This window comes from Sciurus carolinensis, chromosome X (genome assembly GCF_902686445.1).
Source record: "Sciurus carolinensis chromosome X, mSciCar1.2, whole genome shotgun sequence".
Classification (NCBI taxonomy): Eukaryota; Metazoa; Chordata; class Mammalia; order Rodentia; family Sciuridae; genus Sciurus; species Sciurus carolinensis.
Window position 1 is genome coordinate 98,543,853 of NC_062232.1, and position 14,747 is coordinate 98,558,599.

Genomic DNA, 14,747 nt, shown 5'->3' on the forward strand with positions numbered 1-14,747 from the left:
TTAATTAATGTGGTTTTTATTAATTTATTTTCAATAGATTAATTGTAATTGTGCAGGCTTTGGGGGTGCAATGTAATACACTGATCTATGCATACACTATAGAAATAGATGGTCAAGCTAATTATCATATCTACCACACCTCACCATCTTGTGTATTTTAAGTATTAGCTTTTGCCAAAAAAAAAATCTCAAAAGAATTCACAAATCCCTTGTATATGTTTTTGAAATCCAAAAAGTTCTAGAAATCAAACTTTGGGTTTTGGGGTGGTGGTGTTTTGTTTTGTTTTTGTTTTTGGTGATGCTGGGGATTGGACCTAGAGCCTTGCACATGCTGGGCAAGCACTCTAACACTGAGCCACATCCCCATCCCTTTTTTGGTTTTGTTTTTGTTTTGTTGTTGTTGGACCTTTTGTTTTAGGGTTTGGCATTAAAGAAATAAAATGTTATGTTGGCATGCATCAAAACTTCTCCTTGTTTGTTTTATGAGAGACTTATGTGACAAATTGATCTATCCTAGTCTTTTTTGACAGTAGTATCTAATTTGAACTGAACAAGGCTATATACTAGTATTTATTTATCCCATCATTTTTGTTGCAAAATATTAACATATTTGATTATGTAGTGCTTTTCCTAAACCGATGTTACAGAACATACAGTATATGACGCTTGAATTTACACAAATCCGCGAAACCACACCAGATTTGACAAGAAGCAACCTCTTGCCTCTCTGAGGAAATGTCTTTAGCTTCACTCCATTCTTTTCTGCTGCCATCTTGAGTAATAAGTTGAGGCTGCACAAACAGCTCCAAGAGCCTGCTTATGACGTCAGCGGGAGAAATAATGTGTCTTGTGATTCCACTGAAAGTCAATGCTATCACTTTGATCACCAATGACCTGTTGTTTAAGAAAGACTATCTTGGTCTTTTAAAAAGTGTCTATTTTCATCACTGGACATTGAGCAATCGAAGATCAGAATCAAGTTACTATCTTAGCCTTGCAATGGTATCTGCTCAACATATATTTAACATTTGGCTGACGCACATCTTGGACAGTAAGAATTTCTCTCACATTAAGTCGGGGTAGCAACAGAGGTGTGTGGAGGAAAAAGTAACCTGAGGCCTTATACTGGCTCAGCTCCAGCAATAAATCCATCATTACTCCATGGAATTGGGACACTCCCCATTTGTTTCTCATGGACCCCACCCTCTGGTGGTCCGAAATCTATCTAGGGATCTCAATTACAGCTCTTGTGGTGAATAGGTTGGTTATTCCTGTAACACTAGAGGTGGTGGACCTGCTGACGCCCCACGGTGGGATATTTCGGGCTTAGCTACTAGGGCAACATAAATACACATCAAAATGCCCACACCAACAGTTCCTGACAGCATTCCCAAACAAGAAAAAAAAAAAGCAGACTCAAAATTATCCCTTTTAAATGCCTCTCTTTGGAACCATGAATTGGTAGAGTTAGTGGGTAAAACGCTATGCCAGACCGCACCTACGTCGGGCACGCGCCCAGAGTTGGGGTTCCACGCTGCTCCTGCGCAGGTCCTAGACTCCTCCCCTTAGGAGGCTGACCCCCTCCCTTCTCCGCTACTTCCGGCCCTCACCGAATGCCATTAACGCGCTTGCGCCGTTTTGATAGGCTTCCCAGGCATAAGTAATCACAGAGCTGACTCTCTGGGACCGCCCCCGCCACCTCTTCGCCCCGCCCACGCTTTTACCGGCCCCTCCCGAAGTCTCGCGAGGGTAGGTGCGCGTCGGTATTTTGCGGGCAACTAGCTCTCCCAGCTGCTGTATTGCTGCTGCGGGAGAAATTGGAGCTGCTGTCGCCGGCACGCCCGCCCTCCCCCACTGAGAAGAGCCACCGCCTCTTCCCTTGCGCTCCTTATACACCTATCGCCGGGAGCGGCGGCAGTAACAGTCCCTGGACCCACTGCCGCCTCCTCAGGCGGCCGCTCTGGGGGGTCATTCCCGCAGCCCGTCAACTGAGGGCGGCCCCCTATCCCTAACCGGCTACTCACTCCAGATCGTCTGCTCCTTCCTTAACCTCGCCTGGGACCCACCTCCCCACAGTCTCACCGGGGTGGAGGACGAAGAGGAGGAGACCGGAGAGTCACCCTTCCTCCAGGCGGCGTCGGCCCCCTCACCCGCGGGTGTGTCCTATAAATGGCGTCGGAAAGCGACACCGAGGAATTCTATGATGCCCCTGAAGATGTGCACCCTGTAGGGTAAGTAACGAAGCTATGGCCCAAAAGCCGGGCATCTCAGTCCCATGGCTTCTCCTGCGCCTTCCCATACACCCCTCCCAGGTTCCGCTGTGTCCGCCACTGCTGTTCCTCTCAGTCTCACTCCAGCTTTTCAGAGCCCAGATCTGGGGCTCCTTAGGGTAGGGTAAGTTGGAGGAGGAAGAATCGTCCGCCTCGGGCACCTCCCGCCCCTTTCCTTAGAGAACAGCCCCGGGTGCTCCCTCGAATCCCTTGCCTCGTCTTATTCAACCTTCTTGAGTGGGACAGCTTACGTGCATGAGAGTCAGAGATTTGTATTTTTGGGGTTCAGACAACCTTTCAAACATCCGTTTTGGCCTCGGGGACCATATATTAAAGGAGCGGTAACAGGAGAAATTGTACTTACCAGTTTCTTTTTTTTTTTTTCCTTTCACCGCTAACTTACGTATTGGTGTCAGAGATGGCTGTAACTCTTCCCTAATTGCTGTCCACTTTTTCTTGCACAGAAAAGGAGTGGGGGAAAGATTGAATATTTACTTAAGGAAGTCCTCTAACTGAGACATTCTGAATCAACAGTGTTTTACTAAAATAGCACCTTACAGTGAGGCAAAGGGAATCAAAGACAAGGTCTTTACCATTGGGGAGGATGATGTGGTCTAAAAGGGGAGTCGGACATAAATATGTATACAACCGACTACAGAGGTACAAACAAGTGCTGAGTAATCTGACGCTTGAACCCGGAGCCCCAGCTTTGTGCCCTTTATCTAATTTTGCAAGATGTTTTAGTGGTGATTAATAAGGGCGATTCTGAGTTGAAAGTACAGTAGTTGGAATGCTTCCCTTGACCAGAACTTCTACTTACTTTTCCACTCCTCCACTTTTCAAAGTCGAAATAGTGTTTAAAGCGTTTTTTGCCAACTCTTCTACTATGATGGGTGGAACTAAAGGCAGTGAAATATATTTCCTTGCTGTAAGAATTTAGAATTGGTAAAATTTGTATGTTAGTGTAAATCACAAATATGGTTCTAAGAATTCAACAGCCTTCCATTCTCATGCTTACCCTGTGGAAGAAATACCCTGTTTGATAAAGCTGTCTGCACATTCTAGAAATCATTCTAAAATCTTTATTATACACAATTTATACTAAAAAAAAATCACAGAAACAAAATCAGAAAGAAATATATGTTGGCAGATTGCAAATGTGTACCTTCTCACTAAAATTCATATCACTTCACTACTGTGAGATCTTGGGGTGGTAATGCCAAATCTCCAGATGGCACTGAATCTCCTTCAAGTTCAATATCTGAGACAAGTTCATGGCTATCTAGGAGAGAATAAAAATGCATTTGGACTTTAAAATATTTTGGATTCCTTTAAAAATAAATCTTTTGTGATTTTCCCTTCAAAGTAATGACTGAATTCTTTAGAGTGTGTGTGTGTGTGTGTGTGTGTGTGTGTGTGTGTGTGTTGGAGGGGGAAGGAAAAAAATCAGTTTACATGATTATCAATCTAAAATTATGTGGATATTAAGTTCATTAAATAAGTTTAACCTCAAAGACAGTTATTTCAGGACCTATGTAAAGTGTTTTTAGTCCTGTACTTAATACAGAGAAGTATTCAAATATTAATTCAGTATTTCTTTTCTGGTCATTAACAAAATTGTTAGCTTTACACAGTGTTTACTTTGGGAGGACATATCCAGAACTTGGAAGTATTTTACTTAACTGGATGACTCATTTTGATAGAATTGATAGTCACTTCCTCTCTTCTTAAGCACTTTGACATTAGGCAAAAAGAAAAAAAAAACAAAACAAAAAAACCAAACAATTCCTTGCGACCCAGCTTCCTAATTTTAACTCTAAGCCTGTCCAAAATCTGAGTTTGTTGAAAGAAATTTCTGTGAACAGAATATAGGATCTGTTTGGATTTCGTGACTTTGCTGCATTAGTGAAAGAATTTGGAAGAAAATAAACTCATCTGGAGAATTACATCTGAAAAGAACTAGCCATATTCAGAGAAGAGGAAAAGAATGAGATCTTTTACAGTTTCCTCTATCCTTTGTGGCAGGTTTACTCCTTTGCATAAGATACTGTTAGCAAACTTGACCCAACAACTAACAACCTAGAAATGCAGTGAGAAATCTTGATTTGTAGAAACAGATAACATCACTCGATATTTGGTAATCAGAATTGTCTTCTGTCCCTTGATATGAACTAGGGTAACACATCTTACAAACCCTAAGAGATAAATAGACTGAATTTGGACTCTTTTAAGAAATGTTCCTTCCTTTGTGTGTTTGGGATTGCACAGAACTTTTCTCCAAATTGTAGTTAACTTAGCAGAGAGTTGAACATTATCTCATGTGTTTTGTTGATCAGCAAAATTCAAATATACAGTCCATTTCCTAAAAATGTATTTCTTGCATTGCCCCTCCAGTGTTGTCTTCAGCTTTATTAATCTGCTCTTTGAAAGTAAATTTAATAAGTTGAAAGGTAGCTGTTTTTTTTTTTTTTACAGAAAGAGTTTTGAGTTCAATACAATCTACTTTTTCACAGTGGCAGATCATCACCTCTTTTCCGGGTTTGCAATATGTACTACATTTATAATGCTTTATTTTGACTTATGCTTTAGGTCTAGTTTCCTTATTTTTGTCTCCAGTTTTATGAATAAGGAACCTTAAGGCTTAGAGAAATTAAGTGGATTATTTTAGGAGAGACAACTTGTAAGTAGCAGAGCATATATTTGAAACCAACTCTTCAGACTCATTAGTCCAGAATTTTTTTCTAGTATATCATAGCTGCCCCCATACTATGTATAGAACAGGGTTGGGGAGATTCTCCCCTAATAGTTTCTAAGTAAAATACTTAAGGATCAACTTGCTGAATTGAACGGATGCATTTGTTTAAAACCAGCGTCCCAGAACTAGAGACCATTATGTTAAGTGAAATAAGCCAAACTCAGAAGGTCAAAGGTTATATGTATTCTCTTATATGTGGAAACTAGAGAGGAAAAAGGAAAAGAAAGGTAGGGAGTTGGCAGGAATCTCATGAAAATCAAAGGGAGATCAGTAAAGGAAAGCGACCACAGTGTGAGAGAAAAGGGGGAAGTGCTGGAGATTCATATTGGTTAAATTATATTATTACATTGTGGGCATGTAGGAATATGTAAATAAAAATCCTATCATGTGCAACTATAATGCACCAATAAAAAATGTGGGAAAAAGAAAAAAAAAAAACAACATCCCAACCAGGTATGATGGTGCACATCTGTAATCCGAGCTGCTAGAGAGTCTGAGGCAGTAGGATCACAAATTTGGGGCCAGGATATGCAATTTAGCAAGACCTTGTCTCAAAATTTAAAATGGGCAGGTGCGGGGAGGCTCAGAATGTATCTCACCCATACAGCGCTTGCCTCGAATTTGAGAGACTGTGAATTCAATCCCCAGTACTACAAAAAATTCAAAAGCAGAAAGACCAGGTACAGTGACACACAATTGTAATCCCAGTGACTTGGAAGGCTGGGAGGAATACAAGTTCAAGGCCAGCATCATCAACTTAGTGAGACCTTGTCTCAATAAAAAATTGAAAGAGCTGGGAATGTAGCTTACTGTTAGAGTGCCCTGGGTAGTATCTCCAATACCAAAAATAAAATTAAAACCAGCAGCCCAAACTTCAGTTCTCTTTGCCAAAGAGAGATATTCCCACTTTTTCTTTCAGGAATGTATATTTTTGTTTTGTCAGATAGGAATTTTATAAGATCATTGTCTGTTACTAAGTAAGAGGGACATCTAGTTAAACTATTTCTTATAAAATGTGAAAATCTTGAAGCCCAGAGAAGAAAAGTGAATTGTCCATGGTGCTACAACAAATTAATGGCAGAACTAGGACTAGAACACAGATCATTTTCACAGTCCATCATTCTTTCTGGTATCATGCTTAATACTGCAAGAAAGGTAACAGGAACTGTGGTGTAGTAGAAAGGAGTTCTGAACTGTGAGTCATTTCATTTCCTCATCTTTAAATTGAAATTACATTTTGAGAACCCTTCGAACTCTAAATGTCTGTCATTATATGGAGATTTAATAGTGTGCTTTTATTGATAAACTTTTGTTCTTAGGAAATCATACACACACACAACTTTTAGTTTAACAAATTTTATGTCTTTGATACATGATTCAAGACCAATAGATTTGAGGGGCTGGGGAGATAGCTCAGTTGGTAGAGTGCTTGCTTTGTAAGCACAAGGCCCTGGGTTCGATCCCCAGCACCCCCCCCAAAAAAAAAAGACCAATAGATTTGAAATTATTTATTGGGTAAATTATATATGAGTTGAATACCCTTGCTAACTCCGGTGGCTTATACCTACACGTTCTAAAGGCTGACACTGAGAACGTGTTATAAAAATAAATGTAGTGTTTTTAGCACTTTATTCAGCCAAAATATTTTTGAGTCCTCAGAAGAAGGAATCATACATTCTGGACTAGGAAGGGACTCAGTCATTTAACCCAGTCCTCCCATTTAACTGAAAGTGAAACCTAGACTCAGATAGGGGAAGTAACATATTGCAGATTAGTAATAGACAAACTAGAACCCAGATTTTTTTTTTTTTTTTGGTACCAGGTATTGAACCCAGGGGCACTTAACCCCTGGGCCACATCCCCAGCATTTTTTAATATTTTATTTAAAGACAGGGTCTCGCTGAGTTTCTTAGGGCCTCACTAAGTTGCCTAGGCTGGCTTTGAAATGATCATCGTTCTGCCTCAGTCTTCTGAGCTGTTGGCATCACTGCACTCAGCACTGAACCCAGGTTTCTTGATTCCTCATTTGTATGGTGCTGCCATGTCTGTGGAATGGGGGAGAAAAATGCTGGTTATCCTTGTTATAGATTTCTGGTACATACCCCATTGACCAGACTCCTAAGATGGTGTACATCTATCTAACATGACTATTTCTTCATGTTTTACTTGCCAAAGAACATTGACTGTTCTCACATCCTAACTATTGCTCACTACTTTTCTCCAAGTGAGAATGAAAATGGTGGCAAATTGGCTTATGTAGAACAGAGTTTATACTATTTTATTTTATTTTTAGGAGTCTAGTTAGTGTTAATTGCAACTACCACGTTTAGATTGGAGTAATGGCAAAATATTGATTAAGTCATGGGAACTGTGATAAAAGTGGAAGAACTGCTATGTCTACAAAACCAAAACTTAACATAGCTGCCTTTGTTGACAATTCGGCTTTCTTAGGCATCAGAAATGTTTCTGAATTGAAACTTTACATAGTTTTTATTTAAACAATATTTGCATGATGTGAATTACTTTAGGAAAGCAAAGTTTCCTTTATGGCTGTTTGTTCCTGAGTTTTTGACATTTGATCATAGGTTTTATTTGATTGCTGTTGACTTTGTGGATTGATAGAAATACACTTATAAATGCTGTTTTGTCAGTCTTATAACATCATATTGAAGTAGGGAAAACCTTCAACACATTAATTAGTAAAATTGAGTTCTAAATTTAGTGACTTCCAAATGTCAATTGGTGACTCATTTAGGTAGGACAGTTGGTAGCAGTATGGCAGTTTGGGGGGATTAATTTGAATCTGTAAGTTGAGAACTTTATTTTTATTTTTATGATAACCTACTTCATAAAATAGAGTAGACAAAATTTAATTTTTAAAAATGTAAAAAGACCTACACAGTTTTAGGATAAAAATAGTTAATTGGCTGTCTTATAGAACAGAAAAAACTTAATTTTTAGCATGTAAACTTTGTACAACATTCTGTGTTCTCTTCAGTTCATTGTTATGACAGATGATTTTTTTCAGTTAAATCCCTTAAGAAGCTGTTTGTTAAATAAAATCAACACATTAAAAATAAAGAAACTTTGTTTCCTCCTCACACTCTGGCTGCAATTTTGAGGGTTACATCTTGGGGTCCTGAGGAGGTATAGGAAGGGAATATGAAAAGGAGCTTGTGAAAGTTGTAGCGAGGGAAGCGTAGGGGGTGAAGCTGCTTCCTTGGGCCTGTGTAACTGAAATAAGACAAATCCCACCATTTAGTATTGTTTTAGATACACATAAATGGTCTGAGTTAAATAACCCTTTATGCAAGTATTAATAACCTGTAAGAAATATCTCTGACAATATTTAAAGTCACAAAATTATAGGTGCTTTATGATGCCCTACTGATATTGAATTGATAATTAACCCTTGTTTCTATTTTCTGTCCAGAGCTAAACTAATTTCTACAAACATTCACGAAGTCTGTTCCCCTTTTGCTTTTGGATATTATTCAGCTAACCAGATAAATCTTTAATTAGGTGCTCTCTTTACTCTTCAGTCTGTCATCTCATGATTCAAAATTGAGGGGAAAGCACCTAAGACGAAATGTGAGCCTCATAACTGATGGCACCCCCAATGTTTTTCCCAGTCAGTATACAAATTTATCTTGGTTACTATAGCAACCAGTCTATCAGTTATTCTTCTAACTCTTTTGCCTTCTCTCAGATGCTAGGATTACCATATAATCAGGTTCTGCTAAAATGCTTCAGGTCTTAGCATTTTATTACCGGCTGCAGCTGTCTGACAGTTTATAATTTGGCATTCCATCAGGGTCAGTTGCTTTCAAGTTCATGAAACCTTTTTTTCCTCCAAACATTTTTAAACATTTTGAACATACAGAATTTAACAAAAACGTGTTCAGGCAGCAATTTCCTCATACTAATTATCTCAGTTCCAATGTTAACCATTGTCTTTTAGATTGAATGCATTGCATCACTGGCATCCTTTGGCTATCCTTTGTAATACCAAGTAGAATAAATTTCAAGATCAAGGGTGACCTTTAGGAAATATATTTGCAAATAGGATTTTAGACTCAGTATCATCACAGCTAGCCAAAGTGCTTTAAGAGCATCTGGATTCATCAGCAACTACCAAATAATCTGGCTTTTAACAAAAATGGTTTCTGTGGGTTGTAGAAAGTATATTTAGCCTTTAGATAAATTCATTGTAATTTGAGAAAACTGTTTAGAAATTTAATAGGAAATATTATCTTTGTCTTGCAGCCTTTGAATGAACAGGAAAAGAAAGATAAAGGCTGAAAAATTAATTATATGGGTCTTTTAAGTTCTTCATGTTCACTTAACATTTTTATCTCATAAAAACCTCAAAATTCAAATAACTAAATAGCTTTAAATTATACATGTGTTTATTTATTTTGCCCAAAATAAGGATATTGAGGAACTATTTAGAATATTTAAGTCACTTCCATTAATGTTTGTTTTTGGACCTCATCTTGTTAGTATTACTAGGTATAGTAGTAATTTGTAAATGTGCACAGTTTATCTTTTGTATTAACTAAATCGGAGGTGGTTAATCTGTTAAGGTTTAAGCATTGGTATCATTTCCATACATTGCAATAATAAAAGTCATTTCTTTTTTCTTTTTTTTTTTTTTTTGTGGTGCTGGGGATCGAACCCAGGACTTTGTGCTTGCAAGGCAAGCACTCTACTGACTGAGCTATCTCCCCAGCCCACAATATAAGTCATTTCTATTTAGCAAAGTAGAATTTTACTCTTAAAATTGATACATAAAAGTTATACATATTAATGAGGTATCATGTGTTATTTTGATACATGTATACATTGTGCAATGTTTAAATCAGGATGAACTTCTCTCTTCATTTATCATTTTTTTATGTTGAAAACATTCAGAATCTTTCTTTTAGAAAGATTCTGAAAAAAATTATGCAGTACATTATCATCTGTAATCACCCTATTATGTCACAGATCTTCTTTCTCCTAACTGTAACTTAGTACCTGTTAATCAACTTTACTCCATCTTCCTCTCCTTTCTTATTTCCCTGACCTCTAGTAACTACCATTTTACTCTGAATTTCTGTGAGATCAACTGTTTTAGATTCCATGTGAGTGATATCACGTGGCACCTGTCTTTCTGTGCTTGGCTTATTTCTGTTAACATAATGACCTCCAGTTCCATCCGTGATGTCACAAGCAACAGATTTTCATTCTTTTTATGGCTTAATAATATTCCATTACATATATGTACCAGATTTTCTGTATCCATTTACCAGTTGATGAACATTTCAGTTGTTTCTATTTCTTGACAATAACCCAGGGCATGTATATATATCTCTTTGTTGGATTGATTTCATTTATTTCAGATATAAACCCAGTAGTAGTATTGCTGGTTCATATGGTAGTTCTATTTTAAGTTTTTTTGAGGAACCTCCATACTGTTTTTCTACAGTGTATTAATTTACTTTTCCATCAGCAGTGTACAAGGGTTTCTTTCCACATCCTTGCCAGCACTTGTTGTTATCTTTTGTCTTTTTGATAATAGCCATTCTAATTGGAGTAGGATAATATCTCATTTCCCTGATGATTAAGGAAGTTGAATTTTTTTATGTACCTGTTGGCCATTTGTATATATTCTTTGAGAAATGTATCTTCTTAATTGAATTTCATTTTAAATGGGATTATTGGGGGGTTGCTATTAAGTCGTTTGAGTTCTTTATATATTCTGGTTATTAATCCTTTTTCAAATATGTACCTTGCAAATATTTTCTCCTATTCTGTAGGCCATCTCTTCTCTGAGCTGATTGCTACCTTTGCTGTGCCCAAGATTTTTGACTTGGTGTAATCCAATTTTTCTATTTTTACTTTCATTTTTTGTCCTTTTAAGATCTTATCCTAAAAATCCTTGCCCGTTCCATTGCCCTGAAGCATTTCACCTATGTTTTCTTCTAGTAGTTTCATAGTTTCAGGTGTTACATTTAGGTCTTTAATCCATTTTTTAAAAATTTTATTTATTTATTTATTTATTTATTTATTTTGCGGTGCTGTGGATTGAACCCAGGGCCTTGTGCTTGCAAGGCAAGCACTCTACCAACTGAGCTACATCCCCAGCCCTCCATTTTGAATTTATTTTTTTAAATCATTTGGTGAAAGGGGATTAATTTCATGTGGATATCCTGTTTTCCCAGCACCATTTATTGTCTTTTCTCCAGTGCATGTTCTAACCACCTTTGTTAAAGATCAGTTGGGGATGGATATGTGGGTTTATTTCTAGGCTCCTGTTCTATTCCTGGTCTGTGTGTCTTTTTATGCCAGTACCACTTCATTTTAATGACTATAGCTTTGCAGTATGTTTTGAAGTCAGGTAGTATAGTGTAATGCTGCCTGCTTTATTCTTTCTGTTCAGGATTGCTTTGGCTATTTGAGGTTTTTTTTGTGGTTCCATGTGAACTTTGTAATTTTTTCTGGATCTGTAAGAAGTGTTACTGGTATTATGATATGGAATGTGTGGAATCTATAGATTGCTTAGTAGTAGAGACATTTTAACTGTTGATTCTTCTAATTCATGAATTTCAGAAATCTTTTTGGTATATGATTTCTCTCATCAGCATTTTATAATTTTCATTTTAGAGATCTTTCACATCTTTGGTTTACTCGGGTTTTTTAACTATTGTAAATGGAATTGCTTTTTTGTTTCCTTTTCAGATAATTTGCTATTGGTTCTGGAAATGACTAATTTTTGTATGTTTTATTAGGATTTTACTTTTAAGATATTGATATTTTTCCAAAAGTATCTCTTCTGAATTAGAATATTATTATAGTAAGCTTGTTAGTATATACCCTTGGCAGTGAATGATTAAATTTTCTTATCTTTAATTTTTATTTAAATCATAATTTGAATGGTTTCATTTTAAGACTAGTACATCTTATCCAAAACTGCAGTTAAAGTCTAATAATGCCCCCTTGGAGAATTTTAATTGCACAAATAGACTTAAGAGCAGGTTTTACTTTCTCCATGGGACCCTGATCCTCAAAATCTTAAAAGAGGGGGATCTGTTTTTTAAAATCCAAGGGTGGGACATAAAATTATGGGAAACCTAAGATGCAAAACTTTTAACATTTTTTTCATACCATAATTGAACCCTGAATGTTCTGATGAACTGCTTTCTAGAGAAGCAGTAAACAGTATGTTGTGCTGTATTCAAACTTGGTTTATTCAAAGGAAGCATTTGGTCACTAAATAGGTTTAAGAGAAGGGGTAGGAATATTTTTTCTGGCCTTTTTCTTGAACTGGTAAGAATAGCTATGGATGAACTTAAAACCCATAGGCCTCTTTTAAATCTCTCTGAAGTCCTTTATTTAAATTAAGAGACTGAATAAGTAATCTTTCTGGTTAAGTAGTACTAGTAACAGTTTAAGTGTTTTTATTAAAAAACCTCTTAGCCAGATGTGGTGGCACATGCCTGTAATCCCAGTGACTTGGAAGCCTCAGCAATTTGGCAATGCCCTAAAGCAACTTAGAGAGACCCTGTCTCAAAATAAAAAATAAAAATGGGCTGGGGATGTTGCTCAGTGGTTAAGCTCCCATGGGTTCAATCCCCAGCACCCCCCCAAAAAATAAAGGTTAAAGAAAAACACCCTTAAAATATGCTTATTTACCCATATCAGACTAAAATGACAGGTGGTTTGAACCTTTTCCCCAACCCCAAATCCACTCTTATTGCCAACTTTCTCCTTCCTAGTTTACCCAGTAACATTAATACAGAGATTTCCTAGCATAACAGTATTTGTCCCTTATAACTGAGAAAGAACAGTGATGGATGAAATATAAAGAGTGGAAGGATTAAGGAAGGAGTAAGGGAAAATGTCAGTTAAATTGGATATATACATTTGGAAGTGGAATTTTTTAGTAGTGTCTTGGGTGGAAGTTGGTTATTGGATTACGTAAAGATAGGTAAACAGCATGAATTCAGTAGCTTTATGAAATTAGTACCTTGGTGAGTGAGAGCAAGTATGTTTGTCAATGTTTTGCAATGTGTATTTTATTTTTATTGAATTGGATTAAGGGGTTAAGATAAATGACTGAGATCAGTTCTTTTTCCTTTAAGTGAATTTTATTACCCCTATTATATACCAGGTCATAGTTCTTGGCTGCTGTCCTTTATTTTAGCCTTTTCCTTATTTCCCAGCATAGAGAAATGTCCACAGTTGAGTTGTAGCAGCAGCAGAAGGTTTAGATGGGTATTGAGTTGATATACTTATGCTCTGGTGTTCCACTTCCCTTCACGATGTCTTCTACTTTTGAACTTCCTGGTACACTCAGATCTCTACCTAATCATCCGAGTCCCCCTCCCACACACATTCCAGTTACTGTAAGAGAAGGGAGGTAAGGGAGGAGCTGAGGCAAGGACAGTGGTTTGGATTTATGGGACCTTTGTAACTGGGGACATCCTGTACTCAGTAATTATTAAATGTTAACAGTGAAGCCTTGGGAAATGTTGCTAGTTATCATGCCCTAGTATCAAATTCTTGTTATTAACTTTTTTCAGGGATAAATGGGTTCAAATAAAAAAGTATAATATAGTTCTATGTGTTATAACATGCAAAGAATGATAGATAACTCCATGATGTTGGGCATTCATTTTCAGTTTTTTTTAATACAGTGAATTCTGATTGTCTTGAAGTTCTGTGTGATAGGACAGTTTTTGAAATAGGTGGAACAATTGACAGCTCAAGGTGGGTTAGGGACTTGTCGCTCAGTCAGCACGAGGTGAAATTTTACTAACTGTGGTTATTAAACAAATGGTTTTGAATGGAGATACAAAACACCAGGTCCCCTTACTTTCCTTTTCTAAACTATAAACATTTTGTGATGTTATATTTTACTTGTAAATTATTAAAATGACAAGACTAACTCTCCTGACATTTGGATATGTATAACTTTGAAACAATAAAAGGCAGTGTTTTCTATTCCCTTCTTTTTAAGCTTTGGCATAATTGATTATGATAGGTAGCCAGGTCAGAAAGTGACCTTGCTACTAAAAGAACTGGAATCCCAGACCACTGTTTGCTATCTTTCAAAGGTTATATTTCTGTCCTTTTTTTTTTGGTATAAGGGTTGAATTGATCCCAGGGTCCCAGGGGTGCATATCCTCAACTCTTTTTACATTTTATTTCAAGACAAGGTCTAAGTTGCTTAGGCTGGCTTTGAACTTGCAATCCTTCTGCCTCAGCCTGCCAAGTTGCTGGAATTACAGGCCTGCACCACCATGCCCAGCATGTTCATTGTTCTTAAGGATAACTCAGGATGTGAGCCACTGCAATACCTCATCAAAAACTCTATTCCCAAATTTTTTTCTATACTTGTTTTATAAATTGTTGTCAATTGTTTAGTTAGGCCACAGTACTGTGGTGGTGGTGTTGTTATTTATAACTGATTCATGCTTTTGACCACAAGTCATTTACACAATATTTTTTCCCCTTTCCCCTTCATATATGTTTTCTAGTAGTCACGATGAGTATATGTGATAGCTATTAATATTTTCTACCTAACCAAAATATTGACTATTAAATTAATGGGAAAAATGCATTCCTGATAACTAGATAATTAGAAAAATTACATGAATAGTAATTACTGTTTAAGATGCAGATAAGATTGAATAAGCTTTTTTATAATAAATTATAAAGGGCTTAAACTCAACCTA

The 14,747-nt window shown here is 37.0% G+C and overlaps 1 protein-coding gene across 1 annotated transcript in view; it reads left to right on the plus strand.

Moving 5' to 3' along the window:
- Positions 1-1,783: 1,783 nt before the first annotated feature.
- Positions 1,784-14,747, plus strand: part of Wdr44 (WD repeat domain 44) — a 100,045-nt gene continuing 87,081 nt past the window's right edge. Inside the window, exon 1 of the mRNA XM_047536274.1 lies at positions 1,784-2,231. Within this exon, the coding sequence (XP_047392230.1) occupies positions 2,170-2,231 (62 nt within the window). The 5' untranslated portion in view covers positions 1,784-2,169. The remainder of the gene's footprint in view (positions 2,232-14,747) is intronic.